At 44.9% G+C, this 23,839-nt stretch overlaps 1 protein-coding gene across 1 annotated transcript; it reads left to right on the top strand.

The window, feature by feature from the left end:
* Window positions 1–739: 739 nt before the first annotated feature.
* On the top strand, window positions 740–7,050 carry LOC123021788 (vomeronasal type-2 receptor 26-like; the record flags this gene model as incomplete). Its single annotated transcript, XM_044426860.1, has 5 exons — window positions 740–1,031; window positions 3,354–4,208; window positions 4,885–5,112; window positions 5,446–5,572; window positions 5,806–7,050. Coding segments are annotated over 5 exons (2,410 nt in total), but the record flags the coding sequence as incomplete, so codon positions are not given.
* Window positions 7,051–23,839: the final 16,789 nt, after the last annotated feature.

The raw sequence follows: 23,839 nt of genomic DNA, 5'->3' as shown, positions 1-23,839 counted from the left end.
TTTCCATATCTTCCACCCCTAATGTTGAGTGTGGTCATGAGGAGGTCCACTTGGATTCCAGATCTGTCAACATCCCATCTTATTTTACTTCTGCTGTTGCTGCTTAGTTCTTTCAGCAAGATTCTGAACTCCTCCATATGTAGTTGCTGGACAAGAATACGATATGATTCATATAGGCTTTTAGATAAGATCATCATTGGCGAATTGGTTTCTACTTCTGTTGATAACCTGACTGTACTGGAGTTTACAGAAGACCCAGATCTCTCTTCAGTATATAGTATGTGAGTAGTCCTTCCTGCCCCTGCCTCCTGGCTGGCTGGCCTGTCAATGCCCTTATCTGATTTTGTACATTTAGATAAAATCTGAGGTTTGGCATCCCAGGAAAGGGGCCAAATCCACCATTTGGGGTGCCCAATCTGAAAGCTCATGCCCTTTTCTGGATTTCCATTTAACTGAACACCCATCATTGGGAGGATGCCTCACTTTTGTGCATTTGTTTTTCTATTCTGCAAGGTTGGAAAGTACCTCCTCATGCATAATTTCTGAGAGTAAGATCTTAAAGCTAAAATGTGAGGGTATTTAGATCATATCTCTTATGCCCCTGGCTCTTTCCAATGCTGGAATACAGGCCAACAGCTTCCCAAGATTGATAAAGTGAAGAAAGCCTCTCATCACAGCTGCTCTAGAAAAGTGAGTCTCCAATGTAATCATTTCAGAGGATGTGACAATCTCATTGCAGATTTTTTCCTAAAAACAACCAGCATGCCCTTGCCTTTGTGTTTGCCATTAACGAGATCAACAAAGCAGCTGAGCTGTTACCCAACACCTCCCTGGGATTCAAGATTTATAACAGTGCTTTTGATTCAAGGGAAACAAGTATGAATATAGTGAGCATCCTGTCCAGTGGAAAAGGGCATTGTCCCAATTACAGCTGTGCGAGGAAAGAGACAATAGTGGCTGTCGTTGGGGGTCTTACCTCCAAGAACTCTATCCAGGTGGCCAACATTTTAAATACCCACAAGGTCCCACAGGTATGCATTAGATAGAGCCAACACCATGCTGGAATCCAAGATTATAAGAATGCTTTTGCATCAAAACTTTCTCAAAGAAATCCCTGAATAGTTTCTTTATGTGATATGGGGTTCCTGTTGGTGACAACTGTGCTAGAAAAGATGAATGAACGACTGTTGTTGGCATTCACACCTCTGAAAACTACTTCCACGTGGCTGAAATTGTTAATAATACAAGTTCCCTGAGGTATATGTGCAAGACCAGAAAGAGTTGACCACAATGAGAGAGATTGCTTGTACATCCAAACAGTGCAGGGCAACTCTTTAAGCCTGACCCTCTCACCTCATCGTTGCCTGCATCCATGGGGATTCCAAAAACAAGCACTTAACACAGCTGTTCAATATCTGCATACTCAGAATCAAGCCCCATGGAGCCACTCCATGTTAGATGTTACAAAGAGAACTGAAGATTGAACTAAGTGTGCCCATGCTGACAAGGTTTCGAGATGGCTAGATGGAGGGGATGCAGTGGATGTGGTTTACCTGGATTTCAACAAGGCCTTTGACAAAGTGCCCCATGATATCCTGGTGGAGAAACTGAGGAGTTTTGGGATACACCAATGCACTGTCTGGTGGATTAGGGCATGGTTGACTGACTGAAAGCAGAGGGTAACCATTAGTGGGGAATCATTGGGATGGCAGCCAGTGACAAGCGGGGTCCCCCAGGGCTCTGTCCTGGGGCCGATCCTGTTTAATCTTTTCATAAATGACATGGAAGAAGGGGTGAACAGTCTGCTGATCAAATTCGCAGATGATACCAAAACTGGAGCAGTGGTCACAACTGAGGAGCAGGTACAGACTATGGAAGTGGGCAGGAGACAACAGGATGACATTCAGTGTGGATAAGTGCAAGGTCTTGCACTTGGGGCATAGGAAAAGGTGTCATAAGTACAGGTTAGGTGACAAGTGGCTGAAGAGCAGCACTTGTGAAAGGGACTTCAGGGTACTGGTTGACTGCAGGCTAAACATGAGTCAGCAGTGTGATGCGGTGGTCAAGAGGGCAAACACCACCCTTGGTTGCATAGCCAGAAGTGTGGCTTCTAGATAGAGAGAGGTATTAGTACCACTTTATATGACTCTGGTGCGCCCGCAACGGGAGTATTGTGCTCAGTTTTGGGCCCCTCATTACAGAAAGGATATAGCCAGGTTAGAGTCAGTGCAGTGTAGGGCCACAAGGTTGGTGGCTGGTTTGCAGGGGAAGGGGTATGAGGCGAGACTGAGGGAACTTGGTTTTTTCAGCCTGGAGAAGAGGAGACTCAGAGGGGATATGTTGGCGACATACAGGTATGTGAGGGGATGTCACATGGAGATGGGTAGAGACCTGTTCTCCCCTGCAGAGGAAGGCTGAATGTGTTCCAACGGAGCAAAGCTCAGGGAACCAAGGTTCCATTTGGATGCCAGGAAGCACTTCCTGACACTTAGGACCCCGAGAGTGTGAAATGGGCTGCCACGAGAGGTCATTGAAGCCCCATTGATGAGGGTGTTCAATGATAGGCTGGACATGCACATGGTGGGCATGTCGTGACCGGAGCCATCTGGAGCTGGTGGTCAGACTAGATGGCCCAGGAGGCCCCTTCTGACTCACTCTGTTTCTATGTTTCTAATACTATGTACAGTTCTGATTGTCTTACTCATGAAAGGCCATTATTGAGTCGGAAAAAGTATGGAGAAGGGCAACAAAAATACTCAGGGGGCTGGAGACCTTTCTCTCTCCCATCATACTCGAATCCAGTGGCATCATCCCAGAATTTAAATAGTGGGAGGTTTCATACAGATAGAAGGATGTACTTCTTCACCCAACTTGCTCCAATGGCCACCAATTTGGACTACTGGACAAATTCGTGGTGGAGGAGGCTCTCAGTGGCTACTGGCCTTGCTGGCTATTTGCTGCCTCCTTTACCAGAGACATCCACCCTGCACACACCAGTTGCTGAGGAGCTTCAGCAGGTGGAACCTATCCTGTACCTATCCTGATTGAGGGATCCTGTGTACGTCTGATTTGCCACTGTGTGAGTGGAAAGTTGGAGTGGATGGACTCCTGGTCTGATCCAGCATGGCTTATTCTGGGTTCTTCTGCTGAGTTCAGTTGTGCTTGCTCTTCATAAGTTGAGTGAGTGATTGCAGTTGAAGCCTGGGATATCAGAAAACACAAGAAAATCCTATTCCATGAGAACAAGACATAATGCTTGACAGATATTCCCATCAAATCAGTTAAATTTAGAAGAAGGGAATGTTTATTTTTCCCGCCACTGACGTTAAACACGATCCTCTCTTTCCCAATAGCTCAGCTATGGCTCCTTTGATCCAGTGTTGCGAGACAAAGTTCAGTTTCCTTCTTTTTACCAGATGGTTCCAAAAGAAGGTCCTCAGTATGCTGGGATCGTGCAGCTCGTCAAGCATTTTGGGTGGACATGGGTCGGCCTCTTGGTTCCAGACAACGATAGTGGAGAAAGCTTCCTTCGAACCCTGAGAGCAAGGCTTTTGCAGAATAGGATTTGCCTTGCTTGGGTACAGGTGATCCCCTTCTTCTCAAACTTTTCACCAGTGGAAATCTTTGACAAAAAGTTGGTACCTCTTGAATCAGCTCTTGTATCGAGTGAGGTCAATGTGGTCCTTGTCCATGGTGACAATCAGTCTCTGGAGTGCCTCAGACTAATTGTGTTCAGGAATGAAGTTTTGCGTAAGCGCCCTGTAGAGAGGGTGTGGATCACTACAGCGGAATGGGATATCACGGCTGTACCCGACTGGGAAGAATTCACGCCTAAGTCCTTCCATGGAGCCTTGGCATTCACTCTTCATACAAAGAAGGTGCCAGGATTTCAGGACTTCCTTGAGAAAATACATCCATACCAGTCAAATGTTTATTACATTAAGTATTTCTGGTTCACGACGTTTAACTGTCCGTTCCCAGATGATACCCTTTTGCTTCCAGACCAGGAATACTGCACAGGGGAGGAGAAGCTGGCGAGCCTTCCTGGCTCTGTGTTCGAACTGGGCATGTCCGGCCAGAGCTACAATGTCTACAATGCTGTCTATGCTGTGGCATATGCCCTCCAAGCAATGGGTTTGGTGGGAGCCAAAGGGACCTCAAGAAGAGATGAAGGAAGCTGGAAACTTTCTCAAGTTCAGTCATGGCAGGTACAGGCAAGTCCTGGTGATGACATCACATGGAAGCAAATAAAGAAATAGGCAATTGAGCCAGGCCCAATGGTTGATTCTCCATCTAAAAGGGGGAGCCCTACGGGCAGGACAGGAGACCTGCTCACTGGTGCTCCTGGGAGCCCAGTCACTGGGCTGGGCAGGCCAATGTGGGGATTCAGGCCATGAAAGCTTTAGGGGCTAAGGTGAAGTCATGGAGATACCACACCACTGGAATATTTATTTCACTATCCACCTTCTGTGCCTGCTTCAATGGATCATTTCTGAACATCTGTCAAATTGTGCCACTTGCAAGTTCCTCTTCCAGCTGGGTAGTTTCATTTTGAGGGTTGTAGGCCAGCTGGAAAAGAACCCATGGCTCCTGGGGAGCAGGGCTTATTGCATTTGGGGTGGTTGCCATGTTATCTGACACTGGATGAGCCACCCCATTGCAAGTTCCAGGAGGAGGTGAGGCAGTTGCCCTTCTGGGGGGAATAAAAAGCCATAGCAGACCTTCATTTATTCAGTCATCTTTCCTGTTTCTGTACTATGCAATAGCTGAAGCATAATCCCCAGTGGATTAGTGGGATGTGTCATTCCACCCCCTGAATCAGGAGGATCAATCACTTGACTGAACAAAAGAGCACAGCTAAAGTTTTCTCTTCCTCCAATCCAGCTTCACTCTTTTCTGAGAAATATCCACTTCAATAACAGTGCAGGGGAAGAAATTGTCTTTGATGGCAAAGGGGAGCTGGCAGGAGGATACGATCTCATCAACTTGGTGACCTTCCCCAATGGCTCATTCCAGAGAGTCCAAGTTGGGAGGGTAGACCCCATGGATCCTGCAGAGGATGGTTTCACTGTTAATGAAAGTGCCATTGTGTGGAATCACAGGTTTCCTCAGGTGGGCTTGTTAGTTTTCCTTTTCATGTTCCTCTGTATCATTAGTGTTGTTTTTAAAGCAGATGACAGACATTGGGCTCCAGGATGTCTGAGGCATTACCAGAATATACTGGACATGCCCACTATTGTATAATATATGCTTCCATAAAGGTTCCATAAATACATTTCGCCAGAAGTTCTGACAAGCACAATAAGCATGCAAAAAAGAAAGATGGTATTCAGAAGATGGCCTGGTTCCTTCCAAGGAAAGAGTATCTATCCTTAGGTGGAAGCCAGAGCACACTTCCAAAGGCCTCTTCCAATTAGCCAGTTTAATCCTTTTGGTTGGCCTTAGATGATGCCCAGGTCCACCTGTGTGGAGAGCTGTCGCCCTGGACAGAGCATGCTTGTCCATGAGGAGAAGCAAATCTGCTGCTATGGCTGCCTCGAGTGCCCCCATGGGGAGATTTCCTTCCTGTTGGGTAAGTGACAGGATCTACAGCTACTTGGAAAAGGAAGAGAAGTTAAAGTCAGATCCTATAAAAAGGTCGTCTTCTTTGCCTAGGACTGCATTTCTAATGCAAGCCGGAGAGGCACCATCTTGTAGATTGTAAACAGAGAAAGTGGGTTAATGTGGCTTGTTTGCTGCCACATGACAGGGAAGTGACATTCTGGTGCCTTCTGGCCATGCTGAGAATTTGCTTTGTACTGTCAGATTCAGTCCATTGTGAGAAGTGCTCAGAAGATCAGCGTCCAAACAAGAAGCGGAACCACTGTGTTCCCAAAGAGATCAGCTACCTCTCTTACCAGGAGCCCCTGGGGGTCGTTCTGGCATCCTTAGCCCTTGTGCTCTGTGTGCTCACAGTGATGATGACTGGGGGCTTCAGCGTGCGCTGGAACACACCTGTTGTCAAGGCCAACAACTGGACCATCACGTGTGCCCTGCTCGCCTCCCTGCTGCTCTGCTTCCTCTGCTCCTTCTTGTTCATAGGGAGGCCCAGGAAGATAACCTGCCTCCTGCGGCAAACCATGTTTGGCACTGTCTTCTCCATCGCTGTGTCCTGTGTGTTAGCAAAGACCATCACGGTGGTGCTGGCCTTCATGGCGACAAAACCCGGAAACAAGCTGAGGAAATGGGTTTTTGGGAAGAAATTCGCTCTCTTGGTCATCGTTCTGTGTTCTCTGTTTCAAGTGGGCATGTGTGCTGTATGGCTGGCAACTTCTCCCCCCTTCCCAGAGTTTGATGTGCACTCTCAAGATGACCTGATCATAGTTCAATGCAATGAAGGCTCCCTCCTCATGTTCTACATTGTCCTGGGCTACATGGGGGTTTTGGCCAGCCTCAGTTTCACTGTGGCGTTCCTTGCCAGGAAGTTGCCTGATACCTTCAATGAAGCCAAGATGATCACCTTCAGCATGCTGGTCTTCTGCAGTGTGTGGGTGTCCTTTGTGCCCACCTACCTGAGCACCAAGGGGAAGTACATGGTGGCTGTGGAGATCTTCTCCATCTTGGCTTCTGGGGCCGGCATATTGGGTTTTATCTTCCTGCCCAAGTTTTTCATTGTAATATTTAGGCCAGAACTGAATACGAGAGAGCAGTTAGTCAGGAAGAAGCATGGCTAGAATAGAGTGGGGAGGTTGAACTTTGGGGTTTCCTAGGAAGGGCATTCCATTGAAATGTAGGAAGGCTCATGTGGCAAAATGCTCTCTTTTTAATAGTGTGGTGCCCAATTGTTTGTGAATCACAAGCAAAATTTTGAATATCTGCTCCAAACAGGTAGCCAATGAAACTGTTTTAACCAGAGTCAAGTGCTCTCTGCATGTATGTATGGCTATCTTGTGGCTGCCATCCAGACCAAGGAAGGCTGGTGGACATACTTGAAGAGTAGAAGTTATCAGTATTAGCATACCTTGCCAGACGCCCATCCCTGGTAGTTTCCTAGGGGGAACCAGCAGCAGCATTGGATCACCAAAAAATGTACTTCATCCATCTGACAGAGTATGAGGAGAACTTTTTAAGATTTGTGACAAGAGGTGTGTTTCTCAGCTGAGGATGAAGACTCAACTTCCTAATCATCCAGGAGAGTTTGGAGGCCTGCAGAAGATTGCTGTCATGTTTGGAAAAGCAGTGCAACTGCAGGTATGGGCAGTGTGAGTTTTCTTGTGCTTGTTTGCTGATATTCTGCTCGCACTTTGGATTCAATAAAGCATATCTCACCTTTGAGAAAAGTGGTTTCCTTTCTTCCCTCCTAGGTAGCCGTGCATGTGAAGTGAGGTTCTTTGGCTGGACTGAGTCTCAACAGATGGAGGACCCCTCCTCCATGCAGACGGCCTGGTTCTCATGACACAAGAACTCATACCTGGAGTTCAACTGCAGAGGATTGTCGTGTGCTGGGATCTGGCTCAGTTTCTACAATTTGCCTTATTAGCCATGAACAGACCACCCACAAGTGCACATGGCTATTTTTTTTAAAGATTGTTGATAACCATGGATACCTCTTGTGGAAGCTGACCAACAGAGCTGTTTTTCATGAATCGTTGTGAATGGCTATACAGTGGCTTGCTGTGAATGACAAAACCCATGCTGCAGTTTGTGTGTGTGGGAGGTGTTCCCCCAACTTATGCCCCATCCTGTGTGGGTAGTCACTGCTCCTTATTCAATGCCAGAGTGAAGTTTGACGCATTGTCAATCACTTCTAATTTTGCTGGCATTTCAGGAGTATGCACATAGGGTTATATTTTTTAAAAAAATCTTTTTCCTCTTCCTCTTCCTGATCTTTTTCAGGTGTGTGAGAAATTTGGCTTTCTGATATGCATAGCCTGGCGCTGTCAATTCCTTTGTATTTTTCAGCTATCAATGGGGTTGACAATTAAGCAACATACAAGGAAATTGACAAGTCAAAATGGCTCATTTGAATGGTGACTTAACACGAGGTGCAAATCACCTGTGCTCTCTTCCATCAGGCTGTAGTGAGGGGTAAGTTTGATGCAGGGACACATCCATGCCTCTGCTTGGAGGTCAGTTGCTTTTGCAGTGGAGTCAGACATAGTTATACATAGGCTGGGCCCCTTGGAAGTAACAAGACTGGAGCTCCATGATGTTAAAGGCTCAACTTGAAGTTTGCCTACTCTGGATCTTCCCCAGCAGTGAGCCAGCAGCAGGAGTTGCACCAGGATGCAGCAGAGGAGAGGGGAGGAGAGCAGGGTCTGTTGCATCAACTCTGCTGCTAGACCAGCCCTTTCAGTTTTGTTTGTTCCTGAATTATATCTGCCTCTCCTGCTCATCACAAGAAAGCAGTGAATTCAAGAAGTGGTGCCTGAGGGCAGCACCCTGGACATGTTTGGCCTTCTGCCCTCAAGTCTACCATTTCCAGCATAACTGGGAGAGGTATGCCTGGTGAGACAAAACTTATTTTCTGTCCCTGAGACTTGAGAACTTTTGGGGAACTGATGACATGTTATGAAATTATTAAAATTAATGTCATCAGTAGTACTATTTCTAATAGCCTCATGGGGGATCACAGGCCCAGAGCAAATTGTGTAGCAAGAACAATATACTGAAAGCATGATATTCCCTGTGATGTCTGCATAGGCTCCTGTCAGGGCAGTTTGCTCCAGCCTGGTCTGGGGTGTACTTGTGAGGCAGACCAAGCTCTGTCAGTCTGAGCGTTTCTTTCTTTTCTGCCAGGACTGAGACTGGTGGCCATTGGAAGCCATGGAGTGGTCCAGGTGGGGCTTGACCCCAGATCTTTCAACATTCCGGTTGATCTTGTTCATGCAATTGTTGAGTTCTTCTGCCACCAAGAGTTTGAGTACCTCCATTTGTAGTTCAGCCGCCAAATTGCAATCTGATTTATATAGCCCTTCAAATGAGATAATCATCAGTGAATTTGTATCTCTTGCAATTGAAAACATGACTGACCTGGACTTTAGGAACTACCCGGAATCCTTTGCAATCCATAGTGTGTAAGTCTTGCTGTGCTGTGATTTGCTTTTTCTTTGTTAAAGTGGTATCCTAGCATAAGTAAAAAAATTGCTACTTTTCAGTAGAAGGATCTTTTTTCTTAACCTCAGGTAAGATATTCAGTATCTTTCCCCTCCTCATTCCGCTTGGTAGAAATAAGAGCTACCAGCACTTCAAGATGAGATGTGATTCTAATGTCAGTAAGAGCTGAAGGACTAAAGGGAATAAATGGGGCATGACATTCATTCTGTTGGCAGGATCTGTAAGTGTCCTATCATTGAACGTCATGTGCATTGTGGAGCTTTTTGAAAATTGAACTGCAAATGCCATCTTCTGATTCTTTAGACTAAAATCTACAATGGGGCCAAATCATCCCGCAGGGTTTTCCTGAGAACCGATCATCTCCCCTGCACTGACCGCCTTTCAAACATTTTGGAGTTTCCAGCCTCTGTTCTAATACCTTCCTTATTCAAAATGATTTAAGTGTATCTTTCTGTGTGCTGTTGTGGCAAAGAGTGCAGGTCTGGGACTAGGGCAAGCTGGGCTCTAGTCCCTGATCAGCCATGCTCTTGTGGAAATATTGAACTTGCACTGAGAGGCAAATTGCCAAGCCAGCCTACTGCAGCTGGTTCTCTCCTGTCAAGATATAAGGCAGTGTTACATTCTCCTTGCAGCTTATTTCCAAAAAACATCTAGCACATCCATGCCTTCATATTTGCCATCAAACAGATCAACAAGGATCCAGAACTGCTACCCAACACCACACGAGGGTCTAAGATTTATGAGAATGCTTTTGATCCAAGCGAAACCTGTTGGAATTTGTTGAGTCTTTTCTTTACCAGAGAAGGCGATCTTCCCAATTACAACTGTGGGAGAGAAAAGAGGTTAATGGCTGTGGTTGATGGTCTCACCTCCCAAAACTCCATCCAAATGGCTCATGTTTTTAACAGTTACAAGATTCCCCCAGGGATGTGCTTAGAAATACATCCCACCAGCTCTGGGCTGAGATTTGATTGATGGAATACTGGTTGGAACATGGAGGAACTTCTCTCTATTGGATCCTGTAAATCAGAGCCTTATTCCCTCCCCAAACTCACCCCAAATGGCCGCACTCTTTAAACTCTACAATATCCCAGGGCATTATATGAGAATCCAGTGCTCAGAAGGCTACTTATCTGAGTTGGTTGTTGATTGCTCTCATGCCTTAGAAAGTCTGACCAACAACAAAGCTAGTGTAGGTGACAGTATTCCAGCTGAGCTATTCAAAATCCTAAAAGACAATGCAGTAAAAGTGCTACACTCTATGTGCCAGCAAATTTGGAAAACTCAACAGTGGCCACAGGATTGGAAAAGGTCAGTCTTTTCGAAGAAGGGCAATGCCAAAGAATGTTCACACTACCACAATATTGCACTCATTTCACATGCTAGCAAATTTATGCTCAAAATCCTACAAGCTAGGCTCCAGCAGTATGTGGACTGAGAACTACCAGAAGTACAGGCAGGATTTCGAAGAGGGAGAGGAACTAGAGATCAAATTGCCAACATACGCTGGATCATGGAGAAAGCTAGGGAGTTCCAGAAAAACATCTATTTCTGCTTCATTGACTATCTATCACAAGCCTTTGATTGTGTGGATCACAACAAATTGTGGCAAGTTCTTCAAGAGATGGGAGTGCTGGATGATCTTATTTGACTCTTGAGAAACCTCTATGTGGGTCAAGAATCAACAGTGAGAACTAGACATGGAATCACTGATAGGTTCAAAACTGAGAGAGGAGTTCAGCAAGGCTGTATACTGTCGCCTTGCCTATTCAACTTATATGCAGAGCACATCATGAGAAAGGCAGGGCTAGATGAACCACAAGTTGGAATTAAGATTGCTGGGAGAAATATCAACAAGCTCAGATATGCAGATGATACCACTCCAATGGCAGAAAGTGAAGAGGAACTAAAGAGCCTCTCGATGCGGGTGAAAGAGGAGAGCACAAAAGTTGACTTGAAACTCAACATTAAGAAAACTAAGATCATGGCATCTGGTCCTCTCACTTCCTGGCAAATAGATGGGGAAGAAATGGAGGTAGTGACAGATTTTATTTTCCTGGGCTCCAAGATCACTGCAGACGGTGACTGCAACCAAGAAATTAAAAGGTACTTGCTCCTTGGGAGGGAAGCTATGGCAAATCTAGACAGCATACTAAAAAGCAGAGACATCACTCTGCCAACAAAAGTGCTTATAGTCAAGGCTATGGTTTTCCCAGTTGCAATGTATGGCTGTGAAAGCTGGACCATGAGGAAGGCTGAGCACCGAAGAATTGAGATCTTTGGTTTGCGGTGCTTGAGGAGACTCCTGCGAGTCCCTTGGATTGCAAGGCGATCAAATCAGACAGTTCTAGAGGAGATCAACCCTGACTGCTCTTTAGAAGGCCAGGTGCTGAAGATGAAACTCAAATACTTTGGCCACCTAATGAGAAGGAAGGACTCCCTGGAGAAGAGCCTACTGCTGGGAATAATAGATGGCAAAAGAAGAAGGGGATAGCAGAGAATAAGGGGGCTAGAGGGAGTCACTGAAGCAGTTGGTGTGAGCCTAAGTGGACTCCGGGTGATGGTGGAGGACAGGAAGGCCTGGAAGAATGTTGTCCATGGGGTTGCAATGGGTTGGACATGACTTCACAACTAACAGCAACAACAATTTCGTGTAGGACACTTGCTGAAACTGCAAGTGGTGCCTGGTAGATAGCAAGAGAGTGAGAAACATAGTTTTTTCCTCTTCAGCCTTGCTATCATAATAGGCCAGGAATCCTGACAGTACCAGGTAGGATTGGTCAAGAGTGTACGTACACTGCCCAGAGAGCTACGGCTATGGAAGTATAGAAATGAAAGCAATCACAATCAATTGCAATCACAATTGCAACCTCAAGAATGGAATGGATGGAATAGAATGAGATATGAATATAAGAAAATGCACCATTTGCAAAAAGACTGATAGAATGCAATCAAGATTTCAACTCTGCATTCATCTTTCTGAAGTCAGCATAAATTTGAGAGGAAAGGAACCTTTTTGCCATTACAAATTATTCCTTTCCCTTCAGCTCAGCTATGGCTCCTTTGATCTGGTGCTGAGAAACAAAGCCCAGTTCCCTTCTTTCTACCGTTGATCCCCAGTGAAGAACCTCAGTATGTTGGAATCATCCAGCTCCTCAAGCATTTTGGGTGGAACTGGATTGGCCTTATTGCATCAGATTATTACAGTGGAGAAACCTTCCTTCAAGCCCTGAACCCTAGGCTTTTGCAGAATGAGATTTGTCTTGCTTGGACTCACGTGATCCCATCTGTGTCAAGATATGCAGTCAGTGAAATACTTAACAAAAAACTGGGACCAATTGACTCAGCTCTCCTCCTGAGTGAGAGCAATGTGATTCTCGTCTATGGTGACAATAGGTCTCTGGAGGGTTTAAGTCTAATTTTGCACAGGAATGAGGCCATGCTCCTGCAGCCTTAGTGAGGGTGCAGATCACCACAGTGCAATGGGACATCATGGTTGTAATGCATTTTGATAAATTCACCCCAGAACCTCATTGGGACCTTGTCATTCAGTCCTCATTCCGCTGCAGTGCCATGATTTCAGAGCTTCCTGGGGAGTATACATCCATACCAGTTAATGCATATTTCATAAAGCATTTTTGGTTCACGACATTCCAATTTTAATTTCCTGAATAGAGCTCTCTCTTCCCATACCTGGAAATCTGCATTGGGCAGGGGAAGCTGGAGAGCCTCTCCGGAACTATGTTTGAACTGGGCATGTCTGGCCAAAGCTACAATATCTACAATGCTGTCTATGCAGTTGCACATGCTCTCCAGGGCATGTTTCTTTTGAGAAGAAAGCAAAATTCCAGAGGAGATGGGCAAAGAGAGATCTTTCCTGATGTTCTGGCATGGCAGGTAATCGCAGCTGTTGGGAATTTGCGGAATATAATAACCTAACATAAACTGGAACCATTAGGAGTGCAATTGTTTTCTCCTCTTCCCAGAAGATGGACAGAAAGGGAGAGTGTAATGGGAATTTCATCTACACATTCTCTCCTGCATACTTTTAAACCCATCTTAGTGAATATCATGACTGGAAAACCTTATATGAAAAATGTCTTTCATTAATGATCATATAAACATGGCCCATATACTGGTTTGGGTAACCATGTGAGTCTTTGTCACTCACACACACAAAAAAGCTTGTGGCACACTTTGCACACACTAAAATAACTAGACAGCACTGTTTTCCTAAATACATGAGAAGTTGCCAGGTTTTCATTGATTTTGTTGCCCTTTCTAAATAGAGCTATAGAAAGCAGACACTTCTGCTTTGAATTAATGGAAATATGGGATGATAGATGCACATGGCATTTTGGCAACAATATACCAGTCAATTCCTTCCATGGCCAAAACACCTGGGGTTGAAGTCACAAATTCAGACTTGTAATCCTGTCTTTCCACTTCCAGTTTCATCATGAAAGTGAGAGCCAAGCAGAACACACATAGGTTATCTTTCCTGTTTTTCCACTAGATAAGCTCTTGGCTGTCCTTTGGAATTGCAGAAAAGCTCAGATAGGCTGATGGAAATTGCATTTCCTTTCAATTTGTTTGAAAAACTTGTGTTTCACACCACCTTAATTGTGGTTTTTAAAAAAAGCAGGCACAGTCCCATTGACTTTGCATAACAATGGCTTTGGCCTACTGAATTTAAAAAAAAAATGGTGATACAACTTTCTCATGATGTCTGCTTATTTTAGGATAATACATTCACTTTTAAATGAGACCAATATGAGCTGAATGGGACCTCGTTTTTGTGTGTTTTCTTAGCACAGATGCATGGGATGGCAAAGTTAACCTGAAAAGATATTCTGATGGAGTCAAGCATTTTTCTTTCATAAAGAATAGACACAAATACACTCAGAGACTGAAACACAGAGAGGAAATGTTAAAAGTAGAAAGCTGAAATTTGGGGAAATTTTAAGATGGCTACATAAAGAAAATGCGTCCCAACGGGTTTTACGTGACTTAGCCAATGGCTATTAGTGGGTAGTGCTCATCTTTGTTTCTGTGGCAAAGATTCACACTGTCCAAAGATGATTCTGTGGTCATATAGCCATTATGACATCAGGAAGTGCTGTTAACTTCCCACCAAGGTGGTACCTATTTATCTACTCACATTACATGTTTTCAAATGGCTAGGTTGGCGAGGAGCTAGGGGAGAATGATGGAAGCTCACTATATCTTGCCGACAGTTCCAGCATCATTAAGCCACTGCACCACCACTCCCATTTAAGGTGGGTAAAGCAGTGAAAATAGAAGAGGATAACAAATGGAAGGAAAGAACATCTGGACTGATTATAAATTTCTATTGCTAATGAAAACCTCTTCCAGAAATATCATAAAAATCACTGCTCATCAAGTGTATGGTTCAATGTATGTTTTGCTCCTTTATTTTTCCTTAAAGGAAGGATTACAAAAATGACACTTCAGGTATTAGAAAAAGGGTCACAAGTGGTACATATTCTTGGTATGGTTGGGGTCCTTTTGTATTTGGCTTGGAGGCCAGAGCAGGAATTTGCTTTGCTCTGCTCTGCTCTTTCCCTCGACTTTGTAGGATTTCCAGTGTTTGCAGTTGTTCTCTAGATTTTGATGCAGTGCAGAGTTCCAAGATGGACCTTTTGGGTTCCCAGACTTGCACCTAGGTATCCCCTGTTGCTGAACTCCCTCCCACTAGCCTTACTCCCTTTACTGACTCTGAAACAACTGGTGGCTTTCTCATTTTGGTGCAATAATTTTGCTCTCCAGAAAGCTTGATATGCATTTTCTAATGCTTGATGAATAACAGTATGATCTTGAAGGCAAAGTGTTGTGTTCTTCCCCTGGTCCTGTGCAGTGCTAGAAGTGGCTGCAGGAGCTTGCTAGTCTCTCCAGAAAAGAAGTAGGAACAGTACATGGTGGGGAAGGCGAGGGAGAGATGGGCAGGGAGGTGGAAAGAGAGAGAGATTTAGAGAGAGAGGACACTGTGATCGCAGGAAATGAACTATCCCACAGCTGAGGAAATGCCTCTAATAAGAACTGATTACAAGAGACCAGAGAAACCAGGTAACCCAGAAACATAACCAGATAATTACGCTTGTGAACTGCAATATTTCTATTCCAACGCCTAGACCATGAAGGATAAATGATATGAACTTAAACTTCCAGTACAAGACAACTAGGAACTCTTGGGATTTACTGAAAAATGGTTTGATGATTCTCACAGTTAGAGTTCAAAAAGAGGTGGATATAACCTCTTCAATAAACTTGGAAGGAATCACGTGGGAGGAGGAGTCACACTATAGTCTAGAACAAACCCAAACCCAAACCCAAATAAAAGTTGATCCTTTCAGAAAGTTAGGCCAGCACTTCAAGAGACAGTTTCACCCAAACATATTTCCCTGGACGAACACATTTTTCTCACATGCAAGACGGTGAAGCAAAATATAAGTCTCTGTTCTGAGACTTGGGGGCTTTAGCCAAGCAGACAACCTGAGAGGGAATTATGAAAATTACTGTAATCACCAGAGCTCTGTACTGAAGCCCTGTGGGGGCTCAAGGAGCCCTGAGCAAATTACATCACGTTTGAATTTGATCCTGAATTCTGGAAGGACTCATGAGCAAAGATTTGATCCAGCCCAGCCTGGGAGGTGATTCAGCCCATTCTGAAGCAGGCAGAGTGCTGTGTCTGAGCTTCTCAGTATCTTCTGCCAGGACTAAAATGGTTCACAGCGGCCAGTGGAGGCCATGAAGAGTTCCAGATTGGGCTTGACCCCAGATCTGTCCTCACTCCAGACAATCCTTTTGCTATTTTTGCTGCATAATTATTCCAGGAAGTGTTCAACTTCTTCCATGTGCATTGGGTGGAAAAAATCACAAGATTATTCCTCTCATTCCTCTGAAGAGATTCTCATTAGTGAATTTGTTTCTACTACAATTGAAAAGCTGACTGAACTAGGCTTTGTGAAACACCCAATTCCTCGGGCAGTACCTCACTTGTAAGCTTTTTTGTTCATTTGTTCGCTTCACTTTACTTTGGTTTACTTCACTTCACTTTGATTAACCTCATTTTTCTTGCTTGCTTGCTTTCTAAACTAAGATTTTCCCTGAACTCAACATTTTGTCCATAACCAATATGCAACCTGCAGGATGTAAGAGTTTATATAAGTGATGTAGGGGTGGGAGGGGAAAGGATGATAGGTAATGTTCAGTGTATGGTTCAATGTATGTTTTGCTCCTTTAATTATCCATAAAGGAAGGATTACAAAAATGACACTAGAGGTATCAGAAAAAGGGCCACAAGTGGTATAAAGTCCTGGCATGTTTGGGCTCATTTTGACTTTAGAGTGAGGCTTGGAGGCCAGGCCAGGACACTCATTCCTGTTTGAAGAACAACAGGACTGCTTTGTCACGCAACCAGAAGTGCAGTGTGGGAATTTTAGAGCAAGGTCCTTTGCTAACACTGAATGGTTTGGTTTGAGAAACAGAGATGGCCTGAGAACTTCAGGCACAGTGCCCAAATTCATGCCGATCTGATGCAAAGGCCGATTCTTTGTATCCCTGTCCAGAGACTGAACAGCCACTCCTAAGATTCATTTCTCAGGAAGACAATATGAGCATAAGAACAGCCAGGCTGGATCACAGCAAAGCTGCATCTAGTCCAACCAGTCGTGCACAAGTTTGTGCAAGCAGTATGGGTGCAAGACCTGTGGCTGCTTGAGACTCTCAGCAACTGGTGTGTGCAGTCATGCCATCCCTGGAAAAAGATGTGGCCTGGAAACAGCAGGGCTAGTAGTCACTGGTAGGCTCCTGCTCCTTGGATCTGTTCAACCCCCTTTTCAAGCCTACCAAATTGGTGGCCGTCCCTTCTTCCAAGGCAGCAAATTACAAAGTTTAAAGCTGCAGTGTCAAAATGTTCATCTCCATTTTGTGTGGAATGGGGCAATTTATATAGATGGCTAAGCCAGAACGAAAGCTGTAAAGCTGTTGGATCTCAGATGTCAAGATGTAAGACAGTGTCACAATTTCCTTGCAGCTTATTTCCGAAAAACACCCAGCACATCCTTGTCTTCACGTTTGCCATTGATGAGATAAACATGGATGAGGAATTGCTACCCAACACCACACTGGGACACGAGATTTATAAGAATGCCTTTGATCCAAGGAAAGCCAGTTGGAATTCGTTGAGACTTTTGTTAACTGGAGAATGGGATCCTCCCAATTACAAGTGTGGGAGGGAAAAGAGGTTAATGGCTGTGGTTGGTGGTCTCACCTCCCAAAACTCCATCCAAATGGCTCATGTTTTTAACAGTTACAAGATCCCACAGGTACGTGCTTAGACTTACATCCCATCAGCACTGTTCTGAGGTTTGACTGATGGAATACCAACTGAAACACGGACGGGGGATTCAAACAATCACAACTGCACTAGGAAAGATACATTCAGCCATTCCCATGCTCTCCTTATATGGCCAATCTCTTTAAGCTCTACTTGATTCCTGGGCTTTGTATGAGGATGCAGGTAGAGCCAACCAACCTGGGAGGACTTGCATCTGCATGAAGAGCAAGAGCCTCTGCTTGGCCCTCTTCCCTCATCATTGGTGGCATCTCTGGGGAATTCTGGAATCAGCACTTCACAACTCTTAGTGTACTCTTCTGTATATCAGTGCTCAGAACACAACTTATCTGAGTTGGTTGTCAACTGTTCTCATGCATTTTATTGTAGGGCAGTCACTGAAGCTGTGAGTGGTGGCAGGAAGATGAAAAACACAGTTTCTTGTTCTTCATCCTTAGTATCATTGTATGATTGAAATCTTGAAAGTACTAGGTAAATTACATAGAAATGTATGTACACTGCTCAAAGAGCAATGCCTAAGGCAGGCATAGAAATAAGTAAGCATGTAAGTAGTAAGTATACTGTAAGGTTTGAATGTAAGAAAGCACAGCATATGTATGAAGTTCTTAAAATTGACCCTTCAGTTGAATGAGATCACAATTTGAATTTTAAAATGCATCTTTATAAGTCAGCATACTTTGGAGAAGAACCGTTTCACCATTACAAATTATTCTATTTCCTTTAGCTCAGCTATGGCGCCTTGGATCCGATTCTGAGAGACAAAGCTCAGTTCCCTTCTTTCTACCACATGGTCCCTCATGAAGATCCTCAGTATGTTGGGATCATCCAGCTCCTCAAGCATTTTGGGTGGAACTGGATTGGCCTTATTGTATCAGATGATGACAGTGGAGAAACCTTCCTTCGAGCCCTGAACCCAAGGCTTTTGCAGAATGAGATTTGCCTTGCTTGGACGCACGTGATCCCATCAGTGTCATTATTTGAAGAGAATAAAGTACTTTACAAAAAACTGGGACCAATTGACTCAGCTCTCCTCCTGAGTGAGATCAATGTGTTTCTTGTCTATGGTGACAATCGGTCTCTGGAGGGTTTAAGACTAATTTTGCACAGGAATGAGGCCATGCTCCTGCAGCCATTAGCAAGGGTGTGGATCACCACAGTGGAATGGGACATCACAGCTGTAATGCATTTTGACAAATTCACCCCAGAATCCCTCAATGGAGCCTTGTCATTCAGTCTGCATTCTGCCGCTGTGCCAGGATTTCAGAGCTTTCTGGAGAGAATAAATCCATACCAGTCAAATACGTATTTCATAAAGCATTTCTGGTTCACGGCATTCGAATGCTCATTCCCGGAATATAGCTCTCTCTTCCCATACCTGGAAATCTGCACAGGGGAGGAGAAGCTGGGGAGCCTCCCCGGAACTGTGTTTGAACTGGACATTTCTGGCCAAAGCTACAACATCTACAATGCTGTCTATGCAGTTGCACATGCTCTCCAGGGCATGTTTCTTTTGAGAAGAAAGCAAAATTCCAGAGGAGATGGGCAAAGAGAGATCTTTCCTGATGTTCTGGCATGGCAGGTAGTCACAGCTCCTGAGAAACTGCAGAACATAATAACATGAATAATAACCAAAAACAAAACAGTTAGAACAATGGTATCATCCTCTTTCAGGGACATGGACAGAAGGAGTGGGTGTAATGGGAATTTCAGCTACATTCTTATCTCTCCCCCATACTTTGAAGTTTATCTAAGTTAGTGGACATCACGATTGAATGATATTATGACATATATGAAAAATGCCCTTTAGTCACGAGCATAAGTGCACTGTCCAAGCTGTGGTTTTTTTTGTATTTTTTACTAGTAACATTAAGAAATGGTAAGACAGCTTTACCATGACGACTGCACATATTAGGTTAATACATTCACTTTGAAATGAGACCCATATAATGGGAATTGTACCTCACTTTGTTTGTTTTCCTGAGCATAGATGCATGAGATGGCAAAGTCAGCCTGACATGATATTTTGATGGAGCTAGGCATTTTTCTAAAACTAGGAACCTGAAATTAAGGGGTGTTTTAAGAAAGATAAAGCAGCGAAATAGAGGAGGGTAAGAAATGGAAGGGAAGAACATCTAGATTGCTTGTAAAATTCTGTGGCTGATAAGAACCTCTTCCAGAAGTATCATAAATGTTGCAGCTTGCCAGACCCCAGGAAAGTAAAATTAGGGGTCTGAAATGGGGAGTCTAACCTGGGCAATGTGCTGGGAAGTTTATGCTCTAAAAATGCAATGGAACCCCCCATTGAATATAGATCGAACGGGGTTCAAAGAGGCATGATTCGCCCTTTGTTTTCCCCTGACAGCTGTCAAAAGATGAGACGTCAATGGAAAAAAAAATCACACATAATCTTTGCTCAGGAAAAGCAGGTGGCAAGCTGCTCACCTGCTTTAATTCCTGCCCCTTCCCCTGCCTTCTCATCATAACTGGCTGGATCTGAGACTTCACCCACCCAATCCCAAGATTCTAGAAATATTGGAAGGTACAAAAAATGTGAGCCACCTCACTTTTGGGAAAACAGAATATTGACAGCTGGGTTTTGAAAGGCAGGCATCCTCTGGCATTGGTGTTCTGGACAGGGCAGCTCAAGGTGTTTTGAGTGGGACATGCACACATGGATGACAAATGAGCTCGTACAATGGATTGGTGGGACATGTGAACCTGCCCTCTGAGACCTGCTAGCAAATTGGTGGCCTATCAGTTCTTCATTATGAATGATCAGTTCTCAGTATTGAAGGGAATTCAATTATTTTAGTAATCAACAAAAGCTACTGTAAACAATGGTTCTTTTCTCAATTCAGCTTCATTCTTTTCTGAGAAGCATCCGCTTTAATAACAATGCTGGAGAAGAGATTTTTTTTACTGAGAAGGGTAATCTGCCTGGTGGATATGATCTCCTCAACTTGGTCACCTTCCCCAATGGATCATTCCGGAGAATCCAAGTTGGAAGGGTGGACCCCGACACCTCTGCGGAGGGTGGGTTCTCCATCAATGGAAGTGCCATTGTGTGGAATCAAAAGCTATGCCAACAGTACACTGGTGAGGTGAGTCCCAGAGTTTCTGGAAGGAAGGTCGAATAGCTGGGGACCACCTCAGAAGCAGCAGTGCAGCTATTTCCAGTCCACCTTTCTTTCCCCTTGTTTATTCTCAGGTGTTGCCCAGGTCCAGCTGTGTGGAGAGCTGCCATCCTGGGCAGAGCATGGCCGTCCAGGAGGGGAAGCCGGTGTGCTGCTATGATTGCATTGAATGCCCCCAAGGGAGGATTTCAACTCATATAGGTAAGTTCTGAGAGATTCTAAGGTTGATGTTCAAGTCTAACGTAGTTCCTGTAAGTTTTGTATAGCAGATATACGTTTTTCCACCATGGAAAGCAACCATCACACATGTTCCTCTGTGAGATGTCTCTTGAATGATATGATACTAACGAACCTTTTCTGTGTATTCTAGTAATGTGGAGATTTGCTTCTCACTTTCAGATGCAGAACAATGCGAGATTTGCCCAGAAGAACAATATCCAAATGAGAAGCAGGACCAGTGTATTCCCAAGGAAATCAGCTACCTGTCCTACAAGGAGCCCTTGGGAGTAGCTCTGGCATCCTCAGCGCTTGCCCTTTCTGTATTCACAGTGGTCCTGCTCGTGAGCTTCCGCCTACACTGGGACACCCCCATTGTTAAGGCCAACAACTGGAGCATCACATGTGCCCTGCTTGCCTCCCTGCTGCTCTGCTTCCTGTGCTCTTTCCTCTTCATTGGGAAGCCTGGCAAGGTGATCTGCCTTCTGAGGCAAACCATCTTTGGCCTTGTCTTCTCCATTGCTGTGTCCTGTGTGTTAGCAAAAACCATCATTGTGGTGTTGGCTTTCATGGCCACCAAGCCTGGACACAGGATGAGGAAGTGGGTGGGGAAGAGACTGGCAGCAGCTGTCATTGTTCTGTGGTCTCTTATTCAAGTTGCCATCTGTGTTGTGTGGCTGGCAACTTCTCCTCCCTTCCCAGAGCTGGACATGCACTCCCAGGTGGAAGCAATCATCGTTCAATGCAACGAAGGCTCAACTCTCATGTTCTGCCTTGTCCTGGGCTACATGGGCTTCCTTGCCACCATCAGCTTTATGGTGGCCTTCCTTGCCAGGAAGTTGCCTGACACCTTCAATGAAGCCAAGCTGATCACCTTCAGCATGTTGGTCTTCTGCAGTGTGTGGGTGTCCTTTGTGCCCACCTACCTGAACACCAAGGGCAAATACATGGTGGCTGTGGAGGTCTTTTCCATCCTGGCCTCTGGTGCTGGCCTATTGGGCTGTATTTTTCTGCCCAAGTTGTACATCATTATTCTGAGGCCTGAGCTGAACAGCCGAGAGCAGCTTGTGAGGAAAAAGTATGGTTCGAATGGAGAAGCCAAGTGTTATCCTTCTTAGGCAGGCACTCAATTGAACCCTCTTCAGGGTATTGGACTGCAATCATGTAGGGACTGATTGGTGCAAAACAGGACCTTGAATGGTTGCCAGAAGCAGATGTGTAGGTAGGGGAGCTGTTGAAAGTCCTGTGCTCCATCTTTCAGAATTGTCCTGATTAAGTTTTTGGGATTAAAGCTTGCCTCAAAATTCCTGATGAATGTACTCTTTTATTATGATTTTAATGTGTCCAACAAGCTATTTTCTCTGGAAAGTATAGGCACTTAAAAGGGAAGATGATTTTGAGAGGGCTGGGATAGAAATAATGTAAAAATAAGGGAAGGAATGATTTAGAAGGCAACACAGAAAGAGAATCAGAACAGGATTTGATAATGTAAAAACGGCAATCTTGAGCCAGGTTTTTAAAATGTCCATTAACTCCTGATGCTGAAAAACTAACCATGTACAGTAAGTGCAGTTGTGGGACTACATCCTGTAAGTGAAGTGCCACAAATTTTTTTGGTGGGGGCACCTTGGGGTGTTTCCCTGAAAATGACTTCATGGCCAGGATAGGCACGTGAGAGAGCTTCCTGTTGGCATTCTGGCCCCGCGTTGATTACAGCTGCAAAGGGGGCAACTGGCATATGGAATTACGGCATATGTTGATTCAGGCAGGATCATGCAGAGCCATCCCAACTACAAATGTGTGCCCACTCTCCCAATGTGGTGTTCATGCCATGGTCCCAGTCTCCCAGCTAAGAAACCAGGCTTTAAGACTGGAGGAGAAACAGCAACCCTCCATGACGCAAACCATGGATTTTATACTTATTCCGATTATGCTGAAATAGAGATACAACCAGATTCCCCCCACCCCCCCATTTTTTATTGCTTTGCAAGTCTTATCCATGGTTCTTTTACTCCATGGTGCGTCTGTGGGTAGAAAGAAAGGTAGGCAAGGGGGGGTCCATTCATTACAACAGGTAACAGCACAAAGATGCACACAGTTCCTCCAAGGCATCTACAGCATTGATGTTCCACACTGGCCAAGTGAAGGAAGTAGCAGAGACCTGCTGCTGTGCTGGATTAAAACCTAGGATGGAGAAGGTAGAGGGATCTCAGAGAGGGTTTCACAGCTGTGAGTGACCATGAATGCCCTGCAAAACAGGATGTCCTCTTTCCCAAGGCTGAGTTGGTAGTCACACATATGTGACTTCATCAGGATCGTGCGTGAATTGCAGGGCGTCCCCTTTCTCACATGCATCTCCTCATTCCTTCTGCTCCGTATTTAAATGCAGACCCCCATACTGGGTTGGTAATGCAAACTGGGCCTGCGTTATTGCCACGACAATGGACCCTGTCTCAGGAAAATATAATATCAGTGCCAGATGAGGCTCTCTGGAAAGTACATGCCACTATCAGGGTGCCGCAGCAGAAAAGCCCCTTTTCCTGGCAACCACCCTCCTGCTGTCACTTGGCGTGGCCCCCTTCAGAAGGAGTGCTGAGCATGGGCTTAGGGTCAAGGCAGCTCCATATGGGCAAGGCGGTCCTTCAGATCACCTGGCCCAAGCCATTTGGGGCTTCAAATATTAATACCAGCACTTTGAATAAGGTCTGGGCCTGGCCTGGCAGCCAGCACAGATGCCAAGCATGGACAAGGATGCAGAAAACCACAAGCTGGTTACCACTTTGTCCTCCATGCCTGGGTGCATTTTAGGTTTCTTAGGGGCACCCTGATTAATGCTTTTACGAGGAGGAATTTGGAGTTTCCCAGTCTCACCCAGCTATCCTTGCCCTATTAGATGTAGATGTTCAGGTGGGAAAGGGTCCCGCATACCATACCTTGGTACTTCCTTACTGGTCAGAATAAAAATATGAGGACAGATGGATCAATGATCTCAAGCAGTAGAAGACAACTTGAATGT

Source organism: Varanus komodoensis, unplaced genomic scaffold, assembly GCF_004798865.1.
Source record: "Varanus komodoensis strain SLA01 unplaced genomic scaffold, ASM479886v1 scaffold188, whole genome shotgun sequence".
In the NCBI taxonomy this organism is placed as follows: Eukaryota; Metazoa; Chordata; class Lepidosauria; order Squamata; family Varanidae; genus Varanus; species Varanus komodoensis.
The sequence above is the reverse complement of the archived record's forward strand: the minus strand, read 5'-3'. Positions and strand labels throughout refer to the sequence as shown.